Source organism: Cololabis saira, chromosome 1, assembly GCF_033807715.1.
Source record: "Cololabis saira isolate AMF1-May2022 chromosome 1, fColSai1.1, whole genome shotgun sequence".
Taxonomy (NCBI): domain Eukaryota; kingdom Metazoa; phylum Chordata; class Actinopteri; order Beloniformes; family Belonidae; genus Cololabis; species Cololabis saira.
The window spans coordinates 32,274,369-32,299,432 of record NC_084587.1 but is presented as its reverse complement, the minus strand read 5'-3'; the positions used below and the strand labels follow the sequence as shown (position 1 = coordinate 32,299,432).

The 25,064-nt window shown below is 40.0% G+C and overlaps 1 protein-coding gene across 1 annotated transcript in view; it reads left to right on the top strand.

Annotated features, from left to right (window-relative positions):
* The first annotated feature begins 1,853 nt into the window (after nucleotides 1-1,853).
* Nucleotides 1,854-25,064, top strand: part of mfng (MFNG O-fucosylpeptide 3-beta-N-acetylglucosaminyltransferase) — a 37,000-nt gene continuing 13,789 nt past the window's right edge. Inside the window, exons 1-3 of the mRNA XM_061720648.1 lie at nucleotides 1,854-2,588; nucleotides 13,902-13,947; nucleotides 18,791-18,893. Coding sequence (XP_061576632.1) covers nucleotides 2,220-2,588; nucleotides 13,902-13,947; nucleotides 18,791-18,893 — 518 coding nt within the window. The 5' untranslated portion in view covers nucleotides 1,854-2,219. The remainder of the gene's footprint in view (nucleotides 2,589-13,901; nucleotides 13,948-18,790; nucleotides 18,894-25,064) is intronic.

The window sequence follows — 25,064 nt, the reverse complement described above, 5'->3', positions numbered from 1 at the left end:
GGGACTCGGCATTGAGTCCTTGACCATAATTGGTGAAAATTAGCCCAGTCCCTTTTTCTGATTGGTTGTCCCTATTTCCTGCTATAACTTTTGAATGTTTTGACATAGAGTCGTGGGTGGTGTCATGGGGCTCTGTAATGAGTCCTTGAGCTTCTTTGGCCTTAATTAGCCCCGCCCCTTCTTCTGATTGGTCGTCCCTTTTTACTGCTATAACTTTTGAATGGTTTGACATAGGAAGTCGTAAGTGTCATTTCTGATATGCTTATGGGGGGTGGTGGCCGTGAGTGCGAGGGCCCGTTCATCGCTGCTTGCAGCTTTAATATTACATTTAAGTTTCAGTTAAATTTGTAAGGTTTGAACATGGTTTCAGACAGATGTCGGTAATTTCTATTACTACAATCCTGTACATTTCCCTCCAACCTTTCCATGCACGTCTCATTCAGATACTGTATCTGTGTTTGTATCTTTCAGCCATGTCATTGTGATAAATATCTGAGGTTCCAGATCTGTACAACATAGACATTTTTAGATTTTGTGTGTTAACGTGCAGACGTGTGAGGTGTCCTTTACAACGTAAACGCAGTGAAACAGTATGACAACAGTGTCTCATTTCAGTTTTTTCTCTTTTACTTTTTACTGCTTCCTTCTCATACTTTGAGGCCTGTAAACACAGCACTTTGTGTTTAACTTTCAAAACAGTTGGGTTTTATGATTTTACCATTTTAAGATATTAATCTGTTAACTGCAATAAACTGTTTTTCTACTTTAATGACACCTCCAAAGAAGTTATGTTATGTTTTTGAGTTAGGCCTTTCCCTTTGCAAAAGGTTTGGGGGTACAGCCATTCAGAGGACTGTATGTCACTGATTCTTGGTGCTGAGGAGGAAGGAAGAAGATGACGTGTCTGCTGTGGTTTACCATTTCTGGTTGACAGACAGTCTTGCCTGTGCTGATATATGCAATCAGGGGCGTCAATTCAGTATGGCAAGGTACGGCAGCCGCCACACCTTGGCTTCAAGGGAAAATGTAAATGTTTGTTTTTTTAATACATTTATGGAATTACTCTGTGTCTATTTGTATTGATTATTCTATTACTTAATACATATAGAATAACTACAAATGCAAATCAGAACAACATGATCGATTTCACTAGTTATTATACACTGCAAAAACTGAAAATCTTAACAAGAATATTTATCTTATTTCTAGTTAAAATGTCTAATTTTTAGTCAAAAAAAATCTCATTACATTTAAGACAAGACTCAAAAACAACCATTTTCACCTGTTTCAAGTAGATTTTCACTTAAAATAAGTGGAAAAATCTACCAGTGGAACAATATTTTTTTGCTTGTAATGAGAAGATAAATCTTGTCCCACTGGCAGATTTTTCTACTTATTTCAAGTGAAAATTTACTTGAAACAGGTGAACATGGTAAAATAACAAGTTATTTTTCTGGTGATGACTCTTGTTTTAAGTGTAATGAGATTTTTTTACTAAAAATTAGACATTTTAACTAGAAATAAGACAAATATTCCTTTTTTTTTTGAGTTTCTGTGACTTCTGTGATGAGTATTTGCTGGATGTGTTGATTGATACTCTAGTTAAGTTCTGTGACTCGTAACCTTGCCATACCTTAGCTTCGACTGAATTGACGCCACTATACGCAATCATTCAAACTCATGTCCAACACAATAAGGTCTGGTAAAAGTAAACTCTATTTATTTAAATATCAGTTTGTACGTTTAACTTAGTACTCTCAAACTGAAGTCTAACCACCGGAAGTGTTTAATAATGTGATTTATTTTGAAAGCACTGACAGGAAATAGCCACTACTGTATTATTCCACCTAATTTGACCGTAAACTTGGGCAGAGCTGTGACTGAAGTCAGATATGTATAAGTGATGATGGCTTCTGAAATTAACAGATGAGAAGTTATCAGTGGTATGATGCCCTAAATACAAAAGGAAAAAAAATCTGAAAAAAATAAAAAGTAATCACGGGTTCCTGATTGAAATGACTGATGTAGACGCTTCTGGAGTGTTATGAGGTTATTATAAGGAACTACGGCGGCAACTAACGGTAAGCCTTAAAAGGAGGAGGAAGTGATGGAGGAACAACTACAAAACCACCGAAAACATGCGGATTATTTCAAATGAGGAACAGGGATTTAGATTAAATGTATTTGAAGATTCAGCCTGATGAACTTTCCGATCTATCATGAATAAAAGATGGATACGTCGGAGGCTGCCTTTGCTGATCTTCACCTTCTTCATCGTTGTCTTGGTGGATTTTCAACTACGCAGCGACAGCTTCCCCAAACTCCTCGCGGTCCGCCGTGCGTCAGGTGGAGCGCTGCGCCGCTCCATCCAGCAGCTCCTTTCTGCTGTTTCTAACAGCAGCGGCGGCGCAGGAGAGCCGGCCCTCGGGGACCGGAGCGCAGGAGAGCCGGTGTCTGAGGGGGAGCGTGTCTCTCCAGCCGGGCTGAAGCTGGAGGACATCTACATCGCTGTGAAAACCACCGGGAGGTTCCACAAAACGCGCCTGCCGCTGCTTTTGGAGACCTGGATCTCCAGGACTAAAGCGCATGTAAGTGTCTGTTGTACCAGTTTGTTGAAATTGCTTTCACATTAAGCTGAAACTGTCCCATGAAAATACAATATCATTGAGCCACACTGGTACAAATATTGTGCTTGATCTACTTAAAAAAAATAAGTCAACTTTTTGCATGAGATTATTATGTAGATCAAGAAACTACTTAATTTTCTGTATGTAAATAATACATGTTGCAAGTACAGTCAACTTAATTGTGTTAAATTTAATTTATTTATCAAAATAAGTTGACTTTACTTGCAAATTAATTTTGTACATACTAAAAATTAAGTAGTTTATACAAAGACTAGTCTTTTTTGATCTACAAAAAAATCTCATGCGAAAAAGTTGCCTTAATTTATTTAAAGTAGATCAAGCAAGATATTTTTTACTGTGGTGTTCTACTTACACAAATAAAGCATGTTTCATCTAAACGTTGGTCAATCTGCCCAATAGATTAAAATTGTTAAAGTAAAAGTAAATACAACAAGATCATTGCTTGTTGTTTGTGTGTAAATGAAAAGATTGCTGGGATTACATAAATACTGCTTGTTAAGGAAAAAATTCACTATGTCTTGTTTTTTGAACAAATGCAGATTAAGTTCAAAACTAGATGTATTGATGTAAAGCAACAAAGTTCCTTTTTAATTGTTAATATCACAGATTTAAATATGTTATATTTACATGTGCCTCGATTCATTTTTTTCAGTGCACAATCAATAAAAGAAACTTTAAATTAATGAAGAATCAAAATAAGCTGTTGAAATAGGTTATCTGTAAACATAAAAGGTTCGCAAGAGAGAATTCGATGTCATTGTAAAGTGAGAGACGTAAAAGGCATTTCAAAAACAAAACAAAAACAATAATCAGGCAAAAACTGATAATAAATGTAGAGAAACATTACATTCATATTTATTTTGGGTTTTGCCATCAGCTGCCTTCATCCAGATGTCTTAACAAACCTCCGAAGCATTTGATTCCCTATTTTCAAAAGAGAAATTACACCCGAATGGTTACGTCTGGTTTAAGGGACTGCAGTGAGGATGTGATAACGAGCTTTTCATCCAAGAAATGCAGAATTTGAGACAGCTGTAGCACAAATAAAGACATGTGCTAACTAACAAAACAGTATTTCTTTTTCTGTGTTTGGTTGATTTCTCTCTCTTTCTCTCTTTCTCTCACTCACTCACTCACTCACTCACTCACTCACTCACTCACTCACTCACTCACTCACTCACTCACTCACTCACTCACTCACTCACTCACTCACTCACTCACTCACTCACTCACTCACTCACTCACTCACTCACTCACTCACTCACTCACCCACCCACCCACACACTCATAATCTCGCTGGCCTCACAGCTATGCTGGCCAATTCAAACTACATCTATGTATGTCAAAACACTTTACCAGGGACATCTGTTTATCTCATACAACATCTCTAACATGCAGAGGTTTAACTTCTCTCTCCTGGCTCCAACATGGGTTAGTTAGCCTTTGGGAAAACATTTGCAATCTTGAGTTGGTGTTGGCCCACCAATCGTTACTGGTTTATAAGATTGACTGTACTGATCATCAGACCCAGAACAGGGATTATTCAGCAGCAGTGGGACATCTTGAGAAATGAGATAATGACTTTCAGATCTGCTCTCTAAATATGCTTGGCCACATTTAATACGTTTAATACTGTGATATAGATCTTTCTTTCCTCAAGATGCTTGAAATAGATGGTGAAGCTGTCGTCCTTTCACTTCTTGTTTTCTGCCTCACCGTGCACTTACTGACATGTGACAGAGTACATCCTCTTTCAATTCTAATTTTTTTTAAATAAAAGTAAATCTGCGTCTTACCACGTCTTAAAATGAAGTAAATAAAACCTCAGATGGACAATAACACTTGACATATTTCAAAATGTCTTTCTTTATTCAAGACTTTATGTTTATCTAACAGGAACCCACTTGTCCAACAATTTAAAAAGTAGCCAGCAGGCAGGAGCTCCTAATAAAATTACTAATTGGAGCAATTTGGTGTTTTTAAACACAGTGCCAAGGAGGAAAGACATCAACAAGAGCTCAGAGAAACAATCAATGCTGCCCATTCATTTTGGGAAGAGGGTTATTTAAAAAAAAAATCAGATTTGGAGTCCATCAATCTATAGTAAGAAATATTAATCTCAAGCAGAAAGTATGTTTCAGCAACAGACTTTGAATCGGACATTGAATGTTAAAGTTCATGAAAGTACACTTTGAAAAATGCCACATGAGTATGGTTTGTTTTGAAGGATTGCTAAGAAAAAAAAACACGTCAGTGCAACTTACTGTAGGTTTGTAAGTTGTATCTGAACAAACCACAAGACTTCTGGAAGAATGTCCTTTGGTTAGACAAGACCAAAGTGGAGATATCTGGCTGCAATGCACATAAAGTCATTCAACAAAAGCCAAAGACAACATTTGAGTATAAACTTCTTGCGCAACCTGTCAAGCACGGTGGTGGTAGGGTCATTATGTGGTTTGATTGGCTGCTGCAAATCAAACATTCACCAAGGTGAATAGGAAGTCCTCTATATAGCATATAATTTTGTGAAATACAAGAGCATCTGTGTGACAACGTAAGCTTGGTATAAATCTGGTCGCGCAAGCAGAAAGGCTGAAAAAGAAAAGAAAGATATTTTTAAAGGTCCAGTCAAAGGCCAGGCCTTTACCCAATGTAGATGTTTTTGTGGGACCCTTAAGAGAGCTTCACATAAACAATGGTTGCAAACATTTAGTAACTGAAGATTGTAAAGCAGAAGAGTGGGTCAAAGTTCCTCCACAACAATTTGAGAGACTGATAACGTTGCAGTATATAAAAACATTTGCTTCGAGTTATTACAACTAAATGCGGTTCTACCAGCCATTACATCATGGGATCCACTTTGTTATTCACTCACTGCTTTGGTATTTTGACATAGTTCCATAGTTCCTTGTTGCGTGTGTTGTTCTCTCAGATGTAAGTCGGTTTGGATAAAAGCAGTAGTAGTAGTCGTTTATTTAACCTGATTAATGACATTAAGTGATATGTATTGCACTGTGTTTCATTTGAGGTTTTTTAATATTTGGGTATGGTAAGAGCTGGATTATTATTTTTCTTATTGAAATCTTGGTACACACACACACACACACACACACACACACACACACACACACACACACACACACACACACACACACACACACACACACACACACACACACACACAGGCGCATGTGTGCTAGTATAGATGTAGCAATGCAAGAAAAACACAAACACAGTCACAGGAAGCTGCGCAGCCACGTTTTCTCGGCAGACAGGAAGCAGCAGCCGTGTAGTGACTTTACTGACAATACTGAAACGGATGCTCGTCGTAGAACAGGAACTGGAGAGACAGACTGGAGAACAGAATGAACATCATCATACTTACACCCCTTATACACCTAAAAGACAAGTAAAATAATATTTAAATGTTAAAGACAATAATTACAGCAAAAGTGATAGAGGAACAACCATTTACAGCAAATTAGAACTTTGAGGAAAAACTGAGAAATTCTCTACAAACATTCAAATATGACACGATGTTGTCTACTGTAGCAGTCATGTACAAGTTACCCATTTGTGATCAAACGTAACTGTTGATGGTGATTGAGACTTTGATACAGCAGATATGACTTCTTGAATTAGTAAAAAAGAAAACATCTGGCATGTAAGATCAATTGCTGGAGGAAACATCTTCAGCCGTTTTCCCAGTGGTCACATTAAAAGTTGGCCTCATTAAACTGCTACTGTTCCTGTTTGGAAAGCCACACAGGCTGCTCGTCCCCCATCGGCGCGCAGTTACACACAGCATGCCGCCTCTGCGGAACCACCCGAGTGACAGGAGCGTGTTCTGCCATGCCGGCCCACCTTTGTCAGCTCACGCAGAGCTCGTCTCCCTTTGGTTTCACCTCGTTTACGCCTTTCTGAAGTGGAACGGCGGTGCAGCAAAAATGCCTCACCATTCTGCCTCGAGGTTGTTCATGGAGGCGGAAAAATGAAACAAGCTATGAACAGATATCATGAGCAACTGAACAGTGTGAGTATTAGGTTATAAATTAGAGGAAATATGCGCCTTTTTAGTAATTGCTTAGACATTTATGTGGTTAGTGCAAAAGCCCCATACTGAAGGTGTTGTCTCAAAAGGGGAACTTGATTTTGCAGATATTTTGTTAAAACAAAGAACTGAGAAAAGTGGACCATTCCTCTGGCTTTGGTGCAAAAAGGAAAGTCAAGTGATCTTTGGAAGTCATTCTTTGCAATCAGTAATTCAAGCAAAAATTCAATTGCAACCTGCATTCTTACGTTTATTATTTATTCTTTATTTCATTCATTGATAAAATAAAACCACAAACAATCCAATATAAACACAAACGTTCCTAAATTGTGAATGAAAGGGAGCAGAAAGAAGAAGAATCTTATTTAATGCCCCTTTTTCCCAAGAAATCAATTCACAAAGTAAATTAAAAAGTTAAAAAACAACAACAAAGTAAACTAAAAACTAAAAATAAAATAGCCGCCGGCCAACACAGACAGTCACATTTCTTCTTAGTTCCCAAGTCACAACTCAGTTAATACCAATCAACAACAACAAACAATGTTCATACCTTTCATGACAATGGGTATGTCAATCAAACGTAGCCAACATATTACATTATATTTCATTATATTTCCTTAACATACTGGCTTTAATTGTTCTTTTGAATGCAATGTTTGATTTGGATTCTTTGTTTTCTTTGTTCAGATTGTTCCATAAACTGATTCCTTTCACAGAAACACAACGTTCCATCACGTTTCATATCATGACTGAAACCTGAGAACGCCCAATAATGGATGTTGTGTCAATCACATTCATTCTCTTCAGTTCCATGTACGATGCTTTTAGATGGTCAAAAATGCAAATGGGAGAAAAACAAAACAGGGAAAGAAAAAACACAGCATTTTCTTTGCATGTACCATGGACGCAAAAGATTTCATATTTTATAGTTTATTGTTAACTTCCTGTCATTTATTGATATGCATTAGTCCTTGCATTTCCAGCCTACAGCACTTTACAAACCAAGTTACAGGTGCAGTTCAGTGCAAATAAGAAGACTAAAGAAAATGATAATTGGTGATTGGTCCTGATGCCTCCCAGCAACTGTGAGTGTGTGCTGTTGTTGGTTTGTACGTGGCGCTGCGATGGACTGCCGACTTGTCGTTTGGCTGAAGAGAGCTGGGATAGGCTCCAGCGAACCCCTGTGACCCTAATAATGAATAAGCAGCTATAAATGATGGATGTGTGAATTTTACTAAAATATGTGCAGTCAACAGGTGATTATAATGATGATTTCATACACAATTAGGAGCAAGTCTTAGACTTTGAGTGCAGGATATCTGCTTTTTCAGCAAATGATATGAGAGGAAAGAGAGGATTGTTGAAATGTAGAAAACAATGCTCCTCGAAGAAAGATGGGAAGGGATTATATTATATTATATTTCAGCTTCTACAATAATCATTTAAAAAATAATATGTAGGAATTTGAGAGCATAAGGGGCAAGAGGGTAAGATGAGTTTCAGCAATATCTAATCCCTCAGAGGGCGCTGCATCCAGAACTGTCATTCACAAATAACTGGTATGACCACATTTACAACAGGCTATGTAGGAAACTGATCTCAAGCACTATAACGTGGCACTAAACTCTTAAATCTGACTTACAATTATCCTCAACATCTCTGGCCACAGAGTGGAAATGTGAACTGTGGTCAGACAACTCTTTTTTATTTTTTATAACAAATGCACACTGTGTGCTCTGAATGAAAAGGTGAAAATGACAATCCACCGTTATCAGTTATCAAGTCCAAAAGCAAGGGTCTGGGATGGTGTGGGGTGGTATCAGTGTCACTTCTGTGATGGCACTATTCATTCAGAAAAGTACTTTTAGAGCAACGGTTCTGTCTCGAGGGTTGGGTCTAAGATGCTGGAAAGTTTTTAAAAAAGAAAACATTTTAATGGCTGAAACACAAAACCTCCCATCTGAAAAATGCACTCTCCTGAGAGAACAACCCCCTCCATGTTTTTTTAACCGTTTTGCTGGTAGGAGCTTTTGCATTTCAGTCACTGAATTGAAAATAATAATAATAAAAAAAATGCTTCAAAAAAAGTAGTAAAAGTACTAAAATCTTTACCGTCTGAACCTGTTTTGGAGTGTGTTGTAGGCCTGAAATGGAAAATAGATCTCTATTAACAAATAAAATGAAGTGAATGAGAAAAAAACACAACAAAACACTAAATATCTTCAGTTAATAATAATGCAAAGAAATAAGGGTACAAATAAATGTGAAAATTGGTGCTTTAGTTTTTTAAATTTGAATCCTCCGTATTGCACCAATGGTTTTCTATTCTGCTTGTTAGTTAGGGATTTTAGCAGAGATGGTTTACATTGAAAGGGTTATTTCTTTTTTTTTTTTTAAAGTAAGACATTGTCACCAATTGGAAAAGTCATGCACTATTACTTGGTTCATTTTGCAGCTAACTAAATAACATTTGACATGCTTTGCTCATGCAGTTGGAGGAGCTCCAGCGATGCTGGATCAGAGGCAGCCTTTTTTTAATTGAAGAGAGCAGATTTAGGGCCAATCCCAATACAGCCCAATATCCCTCACTCACTACCACTAGCCCTAAAAATGAAGCCACAAACTTTAGGGCCCTTGTAATCTTCCCTAGGGATTGGGACACCACTTGCTACATCACTGCGTGGTCACGTTCAGGTACGTAAGCGACTGCGTAGTTATGTTTGCATATACCGTATTTTCACGACCATTCGGCGCACCGTGTAGAAAGGCGCACTCTCAGTTTTGTGTGTAATTTTTGGATTTAAAACACACATACGGCGCACCGACCCAAAAGGCGCCGTCTACAGACACGGAGTGCGCAGAACACACACGCACACAAGTGTGCTTATTTAAAAATAGAGCGGGAGCAAAACTTAGTTTGATTGTATTTTATTTCAGTTTTTACATTAATCAAACCCTTCAAAGTCTTCATGCTCTGTTTCAGCATTAAAGAGCTCCGCTAATTCAGCTGTGCCAGTCCAAATTTCCTCGCTGTCAGAGTCACTTTCTGTGCCGTGCGTGCCCTCGGAAATGCCAGCTTTTGCAAATGTCCAAACAACAGTAAATGACGACTTTTCATTGATCCTTGTTCCCGTCCTCTCCACCGCGCTCGTCCCGGTCCTCTCCACCACGCTGGTCCCCGTTAACTCCACCGCGCTGGTCCCGTCCTGTCCACCGCGCTGGTCCCCGTTGGCTGGGCTGGATGCGTTTGTCGGTGATGTGTCGGCTGCAGAATGAGCGGAAGCTCGCCATCTTTTCCATATAATCCGCCAGGCGCTGCTGCTGCGCTGGCACCGTTTCATGAAGCGAAAGCACCAAGACTGACCTCCATGAAAATGTTAAATTTTCATTTCTTCCGCCAGTGCTACTGCTTTCAGTCGAATGGTGGTTGAAACGCTCCTTCCACCCGCTCTGTGCTTCACACCCCTCTTCCCCCTTTAACGTCTGTGGATGGTCTCTATCACGTCCGCAACTCACTGGTGCTTCACACGCCCCTTCTCCCTTTACCGTTCTCATTGTGGCTGTCCGCCTTACATTACCGTAATACGGGTAATAGAAAGGGCGCACTTTCATTGGGCGCTCGGCACATTCCTTAAAAAAAACAAAGTCAGCATCTGAAAACCCTCAGGGCTAGATTGGTACCCCCTACCCCTTGATATGCCCACTAGCCCTAGATGCAAAGAGGAATTGGGACACCACTACCCTCACGGGAACGCTCAAAATTTAGGGGTAGGGCTGAAAAGTAGGGGTAGTGGGTGTATTGCTTTTAAGGATGACTACTTATTTGATGTCACAGCTATCAAACTGATGTATGTTTAAAGTTTTTCATTTAAACTTTTTTTTTTTTCAGCCAAGCTCTCTCAAGGCATCTCGATGTATTTTAGTGGAACTCAGTGACAAAACAAATGACAGATATGAAAGGCTGACTTTCTCTCACTTAGGTGAGGGATCACTAAAATATGGATTTATTATTGGTTTTGGCTGACTGAGGAGGGGAAACATATTGTGAAGGCAGCTTTTTCTCAAGGGAATGTAGTAGCATAGGGGTAGCGGGTGTTCTGGTGGATGTGGAAAGGAGGATTGATCCCAATATCTCATTACTACTCTTTTTGTCCCTTCTTAAGCGATGGAAGGGTGAGAGGGAGTGGTGGAACAACAACAAGAAGAAAAAGGCTTTTTCACCAATAAGGTGAGGGAAGGGTTCTATGGTTAATAAAAACATTAAAGTGAAGGTGTAGGCGTTGTCAGTCCTGAGAGATGGGAATAAGATGAGTGTTGGCTCAGCCAGAGTGGTAGAGTTAAAGGGTCTTAAAGACAAAGCCAGCGTGTTTTATTGACTGCAGCAGAGAGAACATTTCAAAAAGTTAAAGAAAACCTACACAAACACGTAAAGTAAAGTAACATGGGATGTTACATACCGTATTTTTGCGGCCATTAGGCGCATATAAACTACTTATTTTTATTTCAAAATGTGCAGCGCGCCCAATGACGCAGCGCGCCCAATGACGCAGCGCGCCGAATGTGTGCTTGATCGCGCTGAGCCCTGTAGAACTGCTCAGCGTGGCCAGAGAGCGGCGCTCGTGCCGACACGCTGATCAGTTCTCCGGTCTCAGCGCGATCAGGCTCCGGATGAAACCCGACACGCTGAGTCCTGACAACTGTTGCATATTTGATTTAGCGCAGCTGTTTAATTCAGAAGCGGAGGATGAGGACTTGGATGGGTTTGATTAATGGCGCTTGTTTTAATTTTTGATTATTCATTGGTGATTTTAAAAATGTTGGTTCTTTGTAATAAAGACTTAAAATACAGCACAATCAACCTCAGTTTTGCTCCCGCTCTATTTTTAAATACGCACACTTGTATGCTTGTGTGTGTGTTGTTGTAGGGCGGCGCGCCATGTGTGTGTAGACGGCGCCTTTTCGTTCGGTGTGTGTGTGTTAAATACAGAAATTACACACATAACTGAGGCTGCGCCTTTCCACACGGCGCGCCGTATGGTCGCGAAAATGCGGTAATACACTGGGGCAAAAAAGTATTTAGTTAGTAAGTGGGACAACTTGCACAATTGGTGGCTGACTAAATACTTTTTTGCCCCACTGTATATACTATATGTTCTGCATTTGGAGTTTTTTTCCCCTCTTGCCTGTTACCTGCTGCCCCTTGCTTCCTCAGGATGGACCGATACCCAGACTAAAGTACATATTTGGTTTGATTGTTGGATTCTGAGCTATGGGACTTCTTAAGAATTTGAATAATATGAATAAATCTATGATGAACTGTCACTAGGCTGGTGTAGATTCTCAGTCATCCAGGTCATGGAAACGCAGTCCTGAGGATGGTTATGAGAACGTGTTTAAAGAAAAAAAAGAGTTCACATGCTTTATTTCAAGCATTTTGGTGTCTAATGAACTGGAGTTAATTGGATATAAGTGGATTATATTTGGACTGAATGTTATTATATTAAATTGAACATCAAAGCAAAACGGGGGGGTGCTTAATATATGTATATAAAATTATATATATAAATTATTAGGGCCCGAGCACTTACAGTGCGAAGGCCCTATTGTATCTGTAGGAATTTTTCTTTCTCTCTTTCTTCTTTCTTTCTTTCTTCCAACGAAAGGAGGGCCTTTTTGCCCCCCGAAACGTGCCCCAAAAGTAACCAAATTTTGCACGCAAGCCAGGCCTGGCGAAATGTTTATATTTAATGGTTTGCATTAATGGGCGTGGCAAAATGGCTCAACAGCGCCCCCTTGAAAACTTTGTGCCTCAAGCCCCACAATACGGTTTGATGTACATTCACGAAAATCGGTACACACCTGTATCATGTCGCAACTTAAAGAAAAGTCTCTTGGCGCCATGGCCGAAACCGAACAGGAAGTCGGCCATTTTGAATTAATCGTGTAATTTTGGTGCGATTTATGCCACTCTTTCGGCAGTTAATACGGCCCGAACCGTAACGTGCACCCAGGTGTGTTATACATCAAAATGTGCGTCTCCATCCTGCGACGACGCAGATTACTTTTCTCAGTCAAAAGCTTTACCACGGCGACGCTAGACGCCAAAAACGCGCCCCCCTTCATCTGATTGGTCCATATTTGATAGTTCCTACTTTCTGCCATAACTTTTGAATGGTTTGACATAAAGACTCGTGGGTGGTGTCATCGGACTCGGTATTGAGGACTTGACCTTCATTGGCCTGAATTAGCCCCGTCCCTTCTTCTGATTGGTCGATATGTGATAGTCCCTATTTTCTGCTATAAGTTTTGAATGGTTTGACATAGAGAGTCGTGGGTGGTGTCATCAGAATCTGTTTTGAGTCCTTGGACATAATTGCTGCAAATTAGCCCCACCCCTTCTCCTGATTGGTTGATATCTGATAGTTCCTACTTTCTGCCATAACTTTTGAATGGTTTGATATTATAGAGAGTCGTGGCTGGTGTCATCCGCTAAATGTCCAGGCCTGAAGAATCTACATGCAAGTCATACAAGCTTCCCCTGCAGCACGCCTGAACGTGCACAAGGGTGTGAGGGCCCGTTCATCACTGCTTGCAGCTTTAATTTACCGTAAGATTGTATTTCAATGGCACCTAATCAGGATTATTTACAAACTATAGTAATTACATTTCGGTATCAGTTAATGAACTTTGTATATGACAGACATAAATATGTAAATTACAATTGTATTATTTAAATTTTCTTCTATTCAGAATATAAAGAAAAAGAAGATATTCCAGTTGCAGTTTCATACCACCAGATGTCAGTATGGTACTACTGATAAATCTGAATCTGGTTGCGAGGCTACAGGAAGCTTTCAGGGCAGGGACATATTTAAAATGTGACCTAAGGTTTGTTATAAAATGGAAACAATATCGATGCAGATTTAGCCATGTTGTATTTCTCGGATCCCCACTCACCACAAATATGTTTTGCGTTTACGTCTGTGTGTATATTGTACGTCTAAGCCCAGTGTTGAACCTTGCGAATGTCACAGTGAATTTGCTCCATCTGAAAGAATATCGATCTACTGCGAATATGATTTGTTTCTGTGTTTACTTCATAATGAGATTCTGTAACAGGTGAAGAGGAAGGATGAACCCTCGCCATACTTGCATGGTTAACTCCGTCTTTTTTTCTTTGTGGTTTTCTGTTTTACATGTAGACATTCATTTTCACTGACACAGAGGATGAGGGCTTGAAATCTCAAGGTAAGCAGTTCTTATTTTCTCACAGCATTTCTTATTGAGATCATGTCAATGACAATCAATGAAGGGCTACTGTAGTTGATAACACTATTTTGTAATAAACCACAACACTATTAACAAAATCTGTTCCAATGCAGTATAGAGGCAGGCCACCAATTCAGTCCAGAACTATTGCAGCATATGAGACATTTCAGGCCATTTGAGCCATCCCTAAATATAAATTTTATAAAAACAGAAGGTTTTAAGCTTAATCCTAAAAGTTAAAGAGGGTGCTTTCTTCCTAAACACAAACTGGCAGGAGGTTCCAGAGGAGAGGAGCCTGATAACGGAAAGATCTACCGCTCATTATACTTTTAAAAACTCTAGGAACCACAACTCAACCTGCCATCTAAGAACAAAGTGCTCTGCTTAGAAAATATGGAACTATGAGCTCCTTGCGCGAACAGCACAAGGAGGTTTTTTTTTCTATGTGTATACATGGATGTAGTTTTTGTTAGGATCTTATTGGTATAATCCATAACATGTTGGGACCAATAATCTTTGTGGGGACCACAGTCTGATGTCAAGAATGTAATTTCTGGGATTCTGAGTAGAAATACAGCTAAAATGTGATTTGTGATTAGGTTTAAGTTACAGTTTATTATGAACTGTTAGGGTTTGGGTTCAGGTTAGGATGCACAAAAGGAAATTAAATTAATGCAATGTCCTAATAATGGTACACAGCAAGCTTATGAGAAATAAAGTCCTTGTGACGTTAAAAAAGCAATACCACTTCTGGCTCATGCAGAACTAAGATTCATTACAGTTCCTCGACTGGGCGCTAGAAGCTGGATGCAAAAGCAAGTCAGTCTCCAGTGAATCCCATGTTAAAATGTCCAACGTTAGAGTGGAAATAAACATATTTACAGCAAAACTATTTTGGTCTAAATCTTTTGATTTCACATCCATAACAACTCTGAGGGGGGTGGATTGTTTTGTACCACTCCAGGAGAGTTTACATCAAGCAATACATGTATTTATAATATGATTTATTGACAGTAGGCCCAGCCATTGGCTCGCCACTATGACTTCCTCATCCGTAATTGTCAACCGTCTGTACTTACTGAAACAGCCAGCCATTTGTATGAACCCAGCGTTGGCTACACGCAATGGTCATTTTTGATTTTGCTGTTGCTTCACCAAATGGTATATCCCGCTGTAAATGTCTGATAGCAGCTCTGCAGATATTTCGGCAAAGTTCGGCTGCGGGAGCTGGGAACAAAGCTAACCATATAACTAACTACATGTGTTCGTGTCGACTTGCTCAGCAACACGGCTCTGTCCCGCAAGAATTAAAATGGGCTTCAAAACCGGTCTTCAGAAACAATTAGGTCACGTGACCAAATGTATCGTCTACTGTTTTATACAGTCTATGGTTATCATAAGATGTGCAAGACTCTCCCCACTCATTAGTACGGTATTGTCGGTGGCTCTGTTGTAAACACAACAGATTTATATGCTTAGACATGGTCACAAGTGGTATTGCTACATGTGTGTTTGCTATTAAAGCTGTTAGAAAAGCTTAAAAAAAGATAATAATCATAATTAAAGCTGCAAGCAGCAATGAACGGGCCCTCGCACTCAGGGCCACTGCCCCCATTAGCATATCAGAAATGACACCACCCACGACTTCCTATGTCAAACCATTCAAAAGTTATAGCAGAAAAAAGGGACAACCAATCAGAAGAAGGGGCGGGGCTAATTCAGGCCAATGAAGGTCAAGGACTCCATACAGAATCTGATGACACCACCCACGACTCTCTATGTCAAACCATTCCAAAGTTATAGCAGAAAATCGGGACAACCAATCAGAAGAAGGGGCGGGGCTAATTAAGGCCAACGAAGCTTAAGAACTCATTACAGAGTCCCATGACATCACCCACAACTTCCTATGTCAAACCATTCAAAAGTTATAGCAGAAAAAAGGGACAACCAATCAGAAGAAGGGGCGGGGCTAATTAAGGCCAACGAAGCTTAAGAACTCATTACAGATTCCCATGACACCACCCACGACTTCCTATGTCAAACCATTCAAAAGTTATAGCAGAAAAAAGGGACAACCAATCAGAAGAAGGGGTGGGGCTAATTCAGGCCAATGAAGGTCAAGGACTCCATACAGAGTCCCATGACACCACCCACAACTTCCTATGTCAAACCATTCAAAAGTTATGGCAGAGAAAAGTATTCTAGGGGGCGCTGTTGAGCCGTTAGGCCATGCCCATTAATGCAAACCGTGAAATATCAAATTTATCGCCAAGTCTGTCTTGCATGCAAAATTTCGTGACTTTTGGAGAACTATCAAATATGGACCAATCAGATTTCAAAATGGCCGACTTCCTGTTCGGTTTCGGCCATGGCTCCAAGAGACTTTTCTTTAAGCTGTGCCATGATACAGGTGTATAGCGATTTTGGTGCATGTACGTCAAACCGTATTGTGGGGCTTGAGGCACAAAGTTTTCCGGGGGGCGCTGTTGAGCCATTTTGCCACGCCCATTAATGCAAACCATGAAATATCACATTTATCGCCAGTCCTGGCTTGCGTGCCAAATTTGGTGCCTTTTGGGGAACTATCAAATATGGACCAATCAGATGAAGGGGGGGTGCGCTTGTTGGCGTCTAGCGTCGCCACGGTAACACTTTTGAAAGAGAAAAGTAATGCGTGTAGTCGCAGGATGGAGACGCACATTTTGATGTATAACACATCTGGGTTCACGATACGGTTCGGGCCGTATTAATTCTCGAAGGAATGGCATATATTGCTCCAAAATTACGCGATTAATTCAGAATGTTCAAAATGGCCGACTTCCTGTTCGGTTTCGGCCGTGGCGCCAAGAGACTTTTCTTTAAGTTGCGACATGATACAGGTGTGTAGCCATTTTCGTTCATGTACGTCAAACCGTATTGAGGGGCTTGAGGCGCAAAGTTTTTTCTGTCTGAACCAATCAGATGAAGGGTGGGCGCGCCTTTCGGCGTCTAGCGTCGCCACGGTAACGCTTTTGAAAGAGAAAAGTAATGCGTGGTGTCGGAGGATGGAGACGCACATTTTGATGTATAACACACCTGGGTGCACGTTACGGTTCGGGCCGTATTAACTGCCGAAGGAAGGCATAAATTTCGCCAAAATGACACGATTAATTCAAAATGGCCGACTTCCTGTTCGGTTTCTCGACATGACGCCCAGAGACTTTTCTTTAAGTTGGGCCATGATACAGGTGTGTACCGATTTTCGTGCATGTACGACAAACCGCATTGTGGGGCTTGAGGCACAAAGTTTTCCGGGGTGCGCTGTTGAGCCATTTTGCCACGCCCATTAATGTAAACCATTAAATATCAAATTTTTCGCCAGGCCTGACTTGCATGCAAAATTTGGTGACTTTTTGGGCATGTTTAGGGGGGCAAAAAGGCCTTCCTTTTGTCAGAAAAATAATACAAAGAATTCCTACAGATACAATAGGGCCTTCGCACTGAAGGTGCTCGGGCCCTAATTATTATGGATTTCTTGCTCTTTCAAGAAAGAGCAGGAAACACTTTGTCTAGTGAATATGCATTATTGCCAATGCAAAACCTTGTTTCACTCATTGAAGCAGGAAACCTAATATTTCCCCATCATTACAGAGTACCGTACTTTTTTTTTTACTAGTTCAGCGTTGGCATAAAGCTCACTGGACAATATTTTACATGCCCCACTTGTCTAACATCCTCCTGTGTGTCTTCTGCAAGTCCTCTTTGTGTAAATTTATGCTCCGGCATCTGATGAACAAAAGATATCTTGGCTTTCATCATGACAGTGCTTCAGTGCATCAAGGCAGGCCTGCAGGAATCAGGAAGAAATTCACTGGCACATACGCAGTGCCCCCACAGATACTAGGCTTATACAGCCTAGTTTTGAATATCAGTAGCTTACAATGATGACGTGCTGCATGTGCCTTTTGGCTTCCACTGTGATGCTTGAAGAAAGCTTTGCCGTGTCCAGGCAGCTTCTCATTTCTAGTCTATTTTGCCACTTGATATGACAACTAACAAATGGTCAATTTAAGGACAAAGTGCAATCCTGACCTCATCACCTTTATATCAGTTGCTAACTGTGGGTAAATAGGAGCACATCCCTGTGAGCTTGTGGAGAGTTTTGGAAGAAGATGAAAAGCTATTACTGCAATCCACTGATGTACATAAGGTAACTTTCCACGGGCGCTTTCATCTTGGAAAACCTCTCCATTTAGGTTTCAGGCTATATAAGCCAGCAGAGACTGCAGTCGAAGTCACAAAACTAAAAGGAGGAGCGCCTGTTAACAACAGATGGTGTAACCTTGCATACTATTGTGAAGAAGCGTCTCAGCAGTGTGAGCATTGAACTGTCGACTGTGTCCATGTCCATATCCAAATGAGAGAGGTCACCTTTGTTACCTGCCAGGGCTGCATGTGACATCAGTTGACATGTTGCAGATGTATTTTTTTCTTACTTATCTCTATCCCTCTATCTATCTATCTATCTATCTATCTATCTATCTATCTATCTATCTATCTATCTATCTATCTATCTATCTATCTATCTATCTATCTATCTATCTATCTATCTATCTATCTATCTATCTATCTATCTATCTATCTATCTATCTATCTATCTATCTATCTATCTATCTATCTATCTATCTATCTATCCATCTATCTATCCGTCTATCTATCTATCTATGCAACACCTTTGTATTAAAGGACATTCTACATGTAAAACACTTTGAATTTAAGGGAGATAGAGCAGTAACTCCCTCCCCATCAATCTCCTCATCTCTGTCTCTCTCCCTCTCTGCAGGTTATAACGTGGTGGTAACTGGCTGCCAATCAGACCACAGTCAGCAGGCTCTGTCCTGCAAGATGTCTGCTGAGTACGATGGTTTCATGGCTTCAGAGAAAAGGTGAGACGCCCCACAATTCATCTCTCACCCTTCCCACAGTGGATTTAAAGATTGGATTAAGATTTTAAGCTTGAATGATAACCATAGGAAAATCGAGCCGTTCCGGCAGCAGGTTGAGCAGCAACAAATCAAACTGATAAATAATCTTCAAAGTTGATATGAGCTGATACACACTTACTGTAAGATAAATCTGAGAAGATTATTTTTTAAAGGGATTTGTTGACTTAATTGGTAATATTGTATGTTAATTTAGAAAAGTTTCTTACATTTGCTTAATATACTGTATTTCATTTCTTTGAAGATACTACAAGCCCAAATTATTAATGTTTTTCATCATCAGCTTCATTTAATTTGTCAATTAACATGAAATGAAGGAAATTCAGGTCACACGCGAGCTTAAACGCTTGTAATAACTTTAAAACATTTCAAACAGGCACTGTCATAGAGTCCTTGCCACCAATGAGATGGCACTGCATCAAGACCTGTCATGTATCCATACCTGATATGTTCACACGGGCAAGGGGTTGCTTTGGAAATACTTTAGCAAGCACTACATATGGAACTTTATTTAGAATTAATCTTAAACCTTTATGCATAAAATACGTTTATTGGACCTTGTCCAGAGGGTGGATCAATGTCTCTGACTGCAGCATTAATTCAGGGAAGTACACTGAGATTTCAGGGCAACATGTGCTGCCTCTGCAAGAGAACACATTTTCCAGGTGTGCCTGAGCATTGTTCAACAAGACGGTGCGAAACCAAGCCGTGCACACATTACAGAGGCTGAAGAAATCAGGTTATGAGCCTGTTCTGGTGCACACCTAAGGCCTTGTTTGGAGGAAGAATGGGACAAAAGCACACCTGATACTTAATTGTGCTTGCTCTTCTAATTGCTATGGCTTCAAGGAGAATCTGCAACACCAGAAAGGGAGGAAAAAGTTATATAGCCTCACTTTTTTAAACTTTTTTTTGGAATGTGTTGTAGGTCTGAATTGCAGAAAAAGATTTATATGAATTAACTCGTGATACCCGGGGGCCCCCGGGTACAGGGGGCGAATGCTATATAAGAACACGAGCCTGAGATTAGGCCGGGTGTAATGCGTTTGCTCTCCAACCAGAGGGCTGTGATCTTATCTTAATGATCTTGAATTTAATTTATTTTGCCTTACTGAGACCTGGCAACAGCCCACTGACTTCACTCAATTTAACCGAACTATTGCACCTGGATTCGTTTACATTTGTAAGCCCCGTTCCTCCGGTCGAAGAGGTGGTCTGACAAAACTACACTCGGTTCCCACTCTACTGGCCACCATTTACCAGCCAGCCAAGCCTACCTTTCTCTGACTTTTTAGAGAAATTCTCTGTTTTTCCAACTGGTACAGTATATGTTTTTTATCTCCTAATAATCCTCTTGAGTGATTTTAATATTCATATGGATAACACTCATCATATTCTCACTTGAGATTTTACAGCCTGTCTGGAAGGTTTTGGCCTGCAGCAATTTTTGAAATTTTCCAGCCTCTCTAAAGGGCACCCCAGCACAACCTCATCTGTTGTGGTTGTGTGCCCCCTTGAACTGCACTGCCTGTGATGTGCACATTTCTGAGCATACGTTGCAGTCTTTTAATGTCAGTCTGCCACTATTTAAAGCAAAATGTTTCTGTTCAAACTCACTACGCAATATCAAAAGCATTGATCCATCTGCTATTGTTTATGACATTGACACCCTCACACTCAAAGATTATTCAGCTACCCCTAACGAACAGGTCTCTTATTATAAAAACAAAGTGTTCTCCTCTGGATTCCCTTGTTCTCCTCTTAAAACTGGGACTGTTTCCATCACCTGCTCTGCCCCCTGGTACACCCCTGACCTGCGCCAGCTTAAAGTTAAAGGCCATCGTCTAGAACGGCTGAACAAAAAAGCCAGACTTATTGTTCACAATGACATGAATCACAACCATATCCTGCATTACAAAGAAGCCCTAAGTGTGTTTATTACTCAGCCCTAATCAATGCAGATAAAGGAAACCCTTGTGCTGGGTTTTCCACACTCAGCAGCATCACAGAACCACCTGATACATCTGTCCATCTCAGTGACGTGCGGTGAGGTTCATGGCTGGTGAGGCACTGACTCCTTTGGAGTCGGATTTACAATTGTGAGAACTCAAGAGAGTATCTTATTCACTATTCAACTGGCAGCATGGATATTGACTACTGGTTTTATATTTCATTAGCAATCCTCTCCTACTCACACTCAGGCACCAACACAAAAACAAACAGATACACAGGAACATATTTGGCGGAGAAAGAACTTTTTTTTTCAAATAGCAACAACAAAAATGTTTAAATTAAAGGAAATTTGCTATGGACCCTTCATGTATTCTAAACAAGTCATGCTCATTATAAACACATAGAAGTACTGTGATGTGTAGCACACAATTTCAATTTTGACCCTCATTTAAATTTCTAGTTTTTAAAATTCGAAATCCTGGTGCTTTAATCAATTTCAATACAGGTTTCTCATCAAGAGGATAACAAGGAAAATAATTCACTTAAGGTCAAAATTTAGTTTTCAAATACTAGATTTATTTTCCTTTTTTTTCCTTACTTTACTTATTTGCGGTCTTACGTTTATTTGTGTGTGAAGGCCATACGCCTATCCTTCTCCACGAAGAGCTCTGGTTCTTGGTTGTAAATGTCCTCCTTATTTTCTTTTCCCATTTAAAAAGTCTCTCAGCCTTAATGGAGACAATGGCCAAAGAAGAGGGTCGTCCTTGATCAGTCCTATTCTGACTGTATGTCTTCAGTCTTTTCAATGCAGAGAATGACCTCTCCACCGATGCTGTTGTGGTTGTACAGTGAGAGCTAGCTGGAGTAACTTTGCCATCTCTGGAACAGTCTGTATTAGATCGTTCTGCGGGCCAAAAAGCTGTTATGTTGTCACATTCAATTAAATTTGTACAATCGACCGAACCGAGGAAAGTTAGCTCACTAAAGTGGTCAAACCTGGCCCTCATTTGAACAATGTCCAGAATGTTATAAAGCATTATTTTCCTTTCATCTCTGACTAATTTACTTTCACTATCCGTCAAGCCAAGTGTGGTTCATTTCTGATAATACTTCTGATAGAATATGTCAAACTCTTATTTCATGTGTTCAGTAACTGCGACTGTGTCGCCGATTTGCGCACAATATCCAATGTCCATGACTTTGTTCTGCAGCACTTTAAAAAGGGCATCGGTTTCAATGAAAATGCCCCTGTATGCCGTAATTAAGAAGCACGTTGGGGTTTTTTGACAGCCATCGTGTCATTATCCCAGTTGTCAGGATTTTAACTTAATAAAATATTATAATATTTATGTAGGTAATAATATTTACTTATAATTCGGAATACTGTACATCACGCAGATCTTACAGATAGATGCTAACTGTTTGCAACAACCAGGATTTGAGCTCCATCATGTGGGGCCTGCTCTTGTCACTGTCACTGTCACTTCACAACATCATCCAGTAAGTAGGTGTGTTTTGTGGCGCACACCTTGCTGACTGCATCAGCACCAGGTTTAATTTGTGTGTGTAGCAGTGAGAAAACATGGTCTCTGTACCTTCCCTTTACTATTGGCCTGCAATCCCTTAAGCTCTGATGCCATCATGGCAGCCCGGTTATATGTTTGAGCCACTTACGTTTAAACACTGTTGTATTTCCAACAGGCCCAAGACATATGCAGCTATGGTGGGAGCTCATCTATTGTTGCTTATGTCATGGAAGCCCAAAATAGCCTCCTTCTCTTAACAGGAATCCCTTAATAAAGCTACATAGCACAAAATAACTGAAATATGTGCTTTGTTTGTGACATTAGTTGTCTTATCTACTTCTAAAGCTACAAATTAAGCTGTATTTTTTCTCCTTTTAAATATAGTTTCTGATCATATCACAAACTGCTTTAATTAAATCATTCTGTATCCTGTTCAACAGGCCATAAAAACACAATGGATGTTTCTAAATGTCTAGCTAACGTCTCATCTTTTCAGCAAAAGCATGTAATAACTCTACACAGTTCCCTCGATTAGAAGAGCTTTCCTTCTCCTCGTTACTATGAAATGCCAGCTCCTGTTTGGATAGGAAACAGGTTGCATTAATGGGGTCTTTCAAAATCTCTCTGTTTTCCGTTACCTTTGCATTGTGGACGCTAAAGTTTAGTCTCCGTTGCTCATTCAATGCCAAATCCATCCTTGGGGTTCCAACAGCTTTAAAGCAAACCTGGCTTTGAATGTGAGGGGTCGATATTACATAATTGCCGAAACTTTGTGGTACATTTTTCATGTCATGATATCCCATGTTATTCCAGACACTATCACAGGTTGAGAACAAAAGGCAAGGAAAGCAGTAAATGTGGTTTCTTGCGGGACAGCCACACATCCATTTTCAGGTGGTCTCTTCAGGTGTACCACTTCTCTTGAAAAGAGCGACTTATCTTCTCTCCTGTAGTTTGAAACAAACTTTTTAGTTCCGGCATTGGTCTTCCATCACTTACAGTATCACCATCTGTTTGGATTGAAACGGTCCAGTTTTGAGAATTTTTTTGCTGAGATATATAATTCTCCATATGGGAGTCAGACGACGCAGAGCATGAAATAAACAAACAGCTGTAGTGCACTTGACCTGCTGACTTTAGCTAAGAGATCTGCGTGTCAATTGCCTCACTGTAGAAGGAAGGCAGCAAGAAGCTCCTGCTAGCTCATGTATGAGATGCAGCAGAGTAATGTATGTCTCACCTTATGACTTCTCGTTGCAGTTTATTGTCCATCAGGAAGAATAATTATGCCACACACTTACATTAAAGACATTACACAGATTGTAAAAAGTCATGGTGTGTAACAAATCTTTCTGTAAACTCTATATTGGCTACATGCTGAGAAACAGAAACGGACACAAGCCACATAACCCAGTTTGTAAGGCATCGTGCACTGAAGGGCTCAGCTTGGCTCGTCGCTGCCGCACCTACAGTTTTTGCCCCTATTTGGTTGGGAAATGCACAAATTCAGCGATTTCTAATGGCACTATGTGGCAAATGTGGAAATGTGATCTTTGTAATGATTGGAGTCATACAAAAAATAGATTTATAACAGATCAGTGGAAAAATATTGATATGTATTTTATGTAATCATTATAAGATTAGTATTTTTCATGATGACAGGTGAGGCTCTGCCTCATCTGGCACCCTTGACCGCACGTCTTTGGTCCATCTGTATTCGACTAAACTGTGTACTAGTTTTATGGCCTTTTTTTAATCACAAAAATGGTAAAATAATGGCTTCAGTAACTGCCCACTGTGTGTGACAAAGTCAACTGCTCACTCTGTTTATCTATATACTTATCTTTTTCCCCGTCTTCCTTCTGAAATCACCTGCCTTGTCCAAAAAGCAAAGTTTTTTACCTGCCCACTTGATGCTGCTCATAGATGGAACCACATATCCCCTATTGTATCTTCTTTACATTGGCTGCCAGTTAAGCAACAAATTGATTTTAAAATTCTTGCACTGACTTTTAGAGCTTTTAATGGCCAAGCCCCAAAATATATTTGTGTTCTTTTAACTGTTTATGCCCCAGCTCGCTCACTCAGGTCATCAGAACAAAACGTATTATCTGTCCCAAGATCCCAGTCTAAGACAAGAGGATATCATGCTTTTCAGTCCATCACCCCTCGACTATGGAACGCTCTTCCTCTCTCCATGCACCTGACCAACAGTGCTGATTCGTTTAAAAGACAACTGAAGATCCTTTTATTTGGACACGCTTTTAGTTGACTGAATAACCTTTTTTAAACTCTGTTTTATTTTGCTCTTTTTTATGTTCTTAATCCCTGCTGTTTTATTCTTCTTCTTTTATCCTGCTCCGCTTTTATTGTAAAGCACTTTGTGATTTTTATCTGTGATAAGTGCTATAGAAATAAAGTTGATTGAGTTAATTGATTAATCCCATACCCACTAAGTTGATAAAAGCATGTCTGTCTTCACTGTTACCCATCATAACAACCATTATACACCCCCCACTGACATTTGTTTTTGTTTTGTCACTCCTTAATGCTGCAATTATAACTCTCATACTTAAGAAAACTGGATCTTGCCACTTTCCAATCTACCATGCAATCTACCACCTTCAAAGATTCT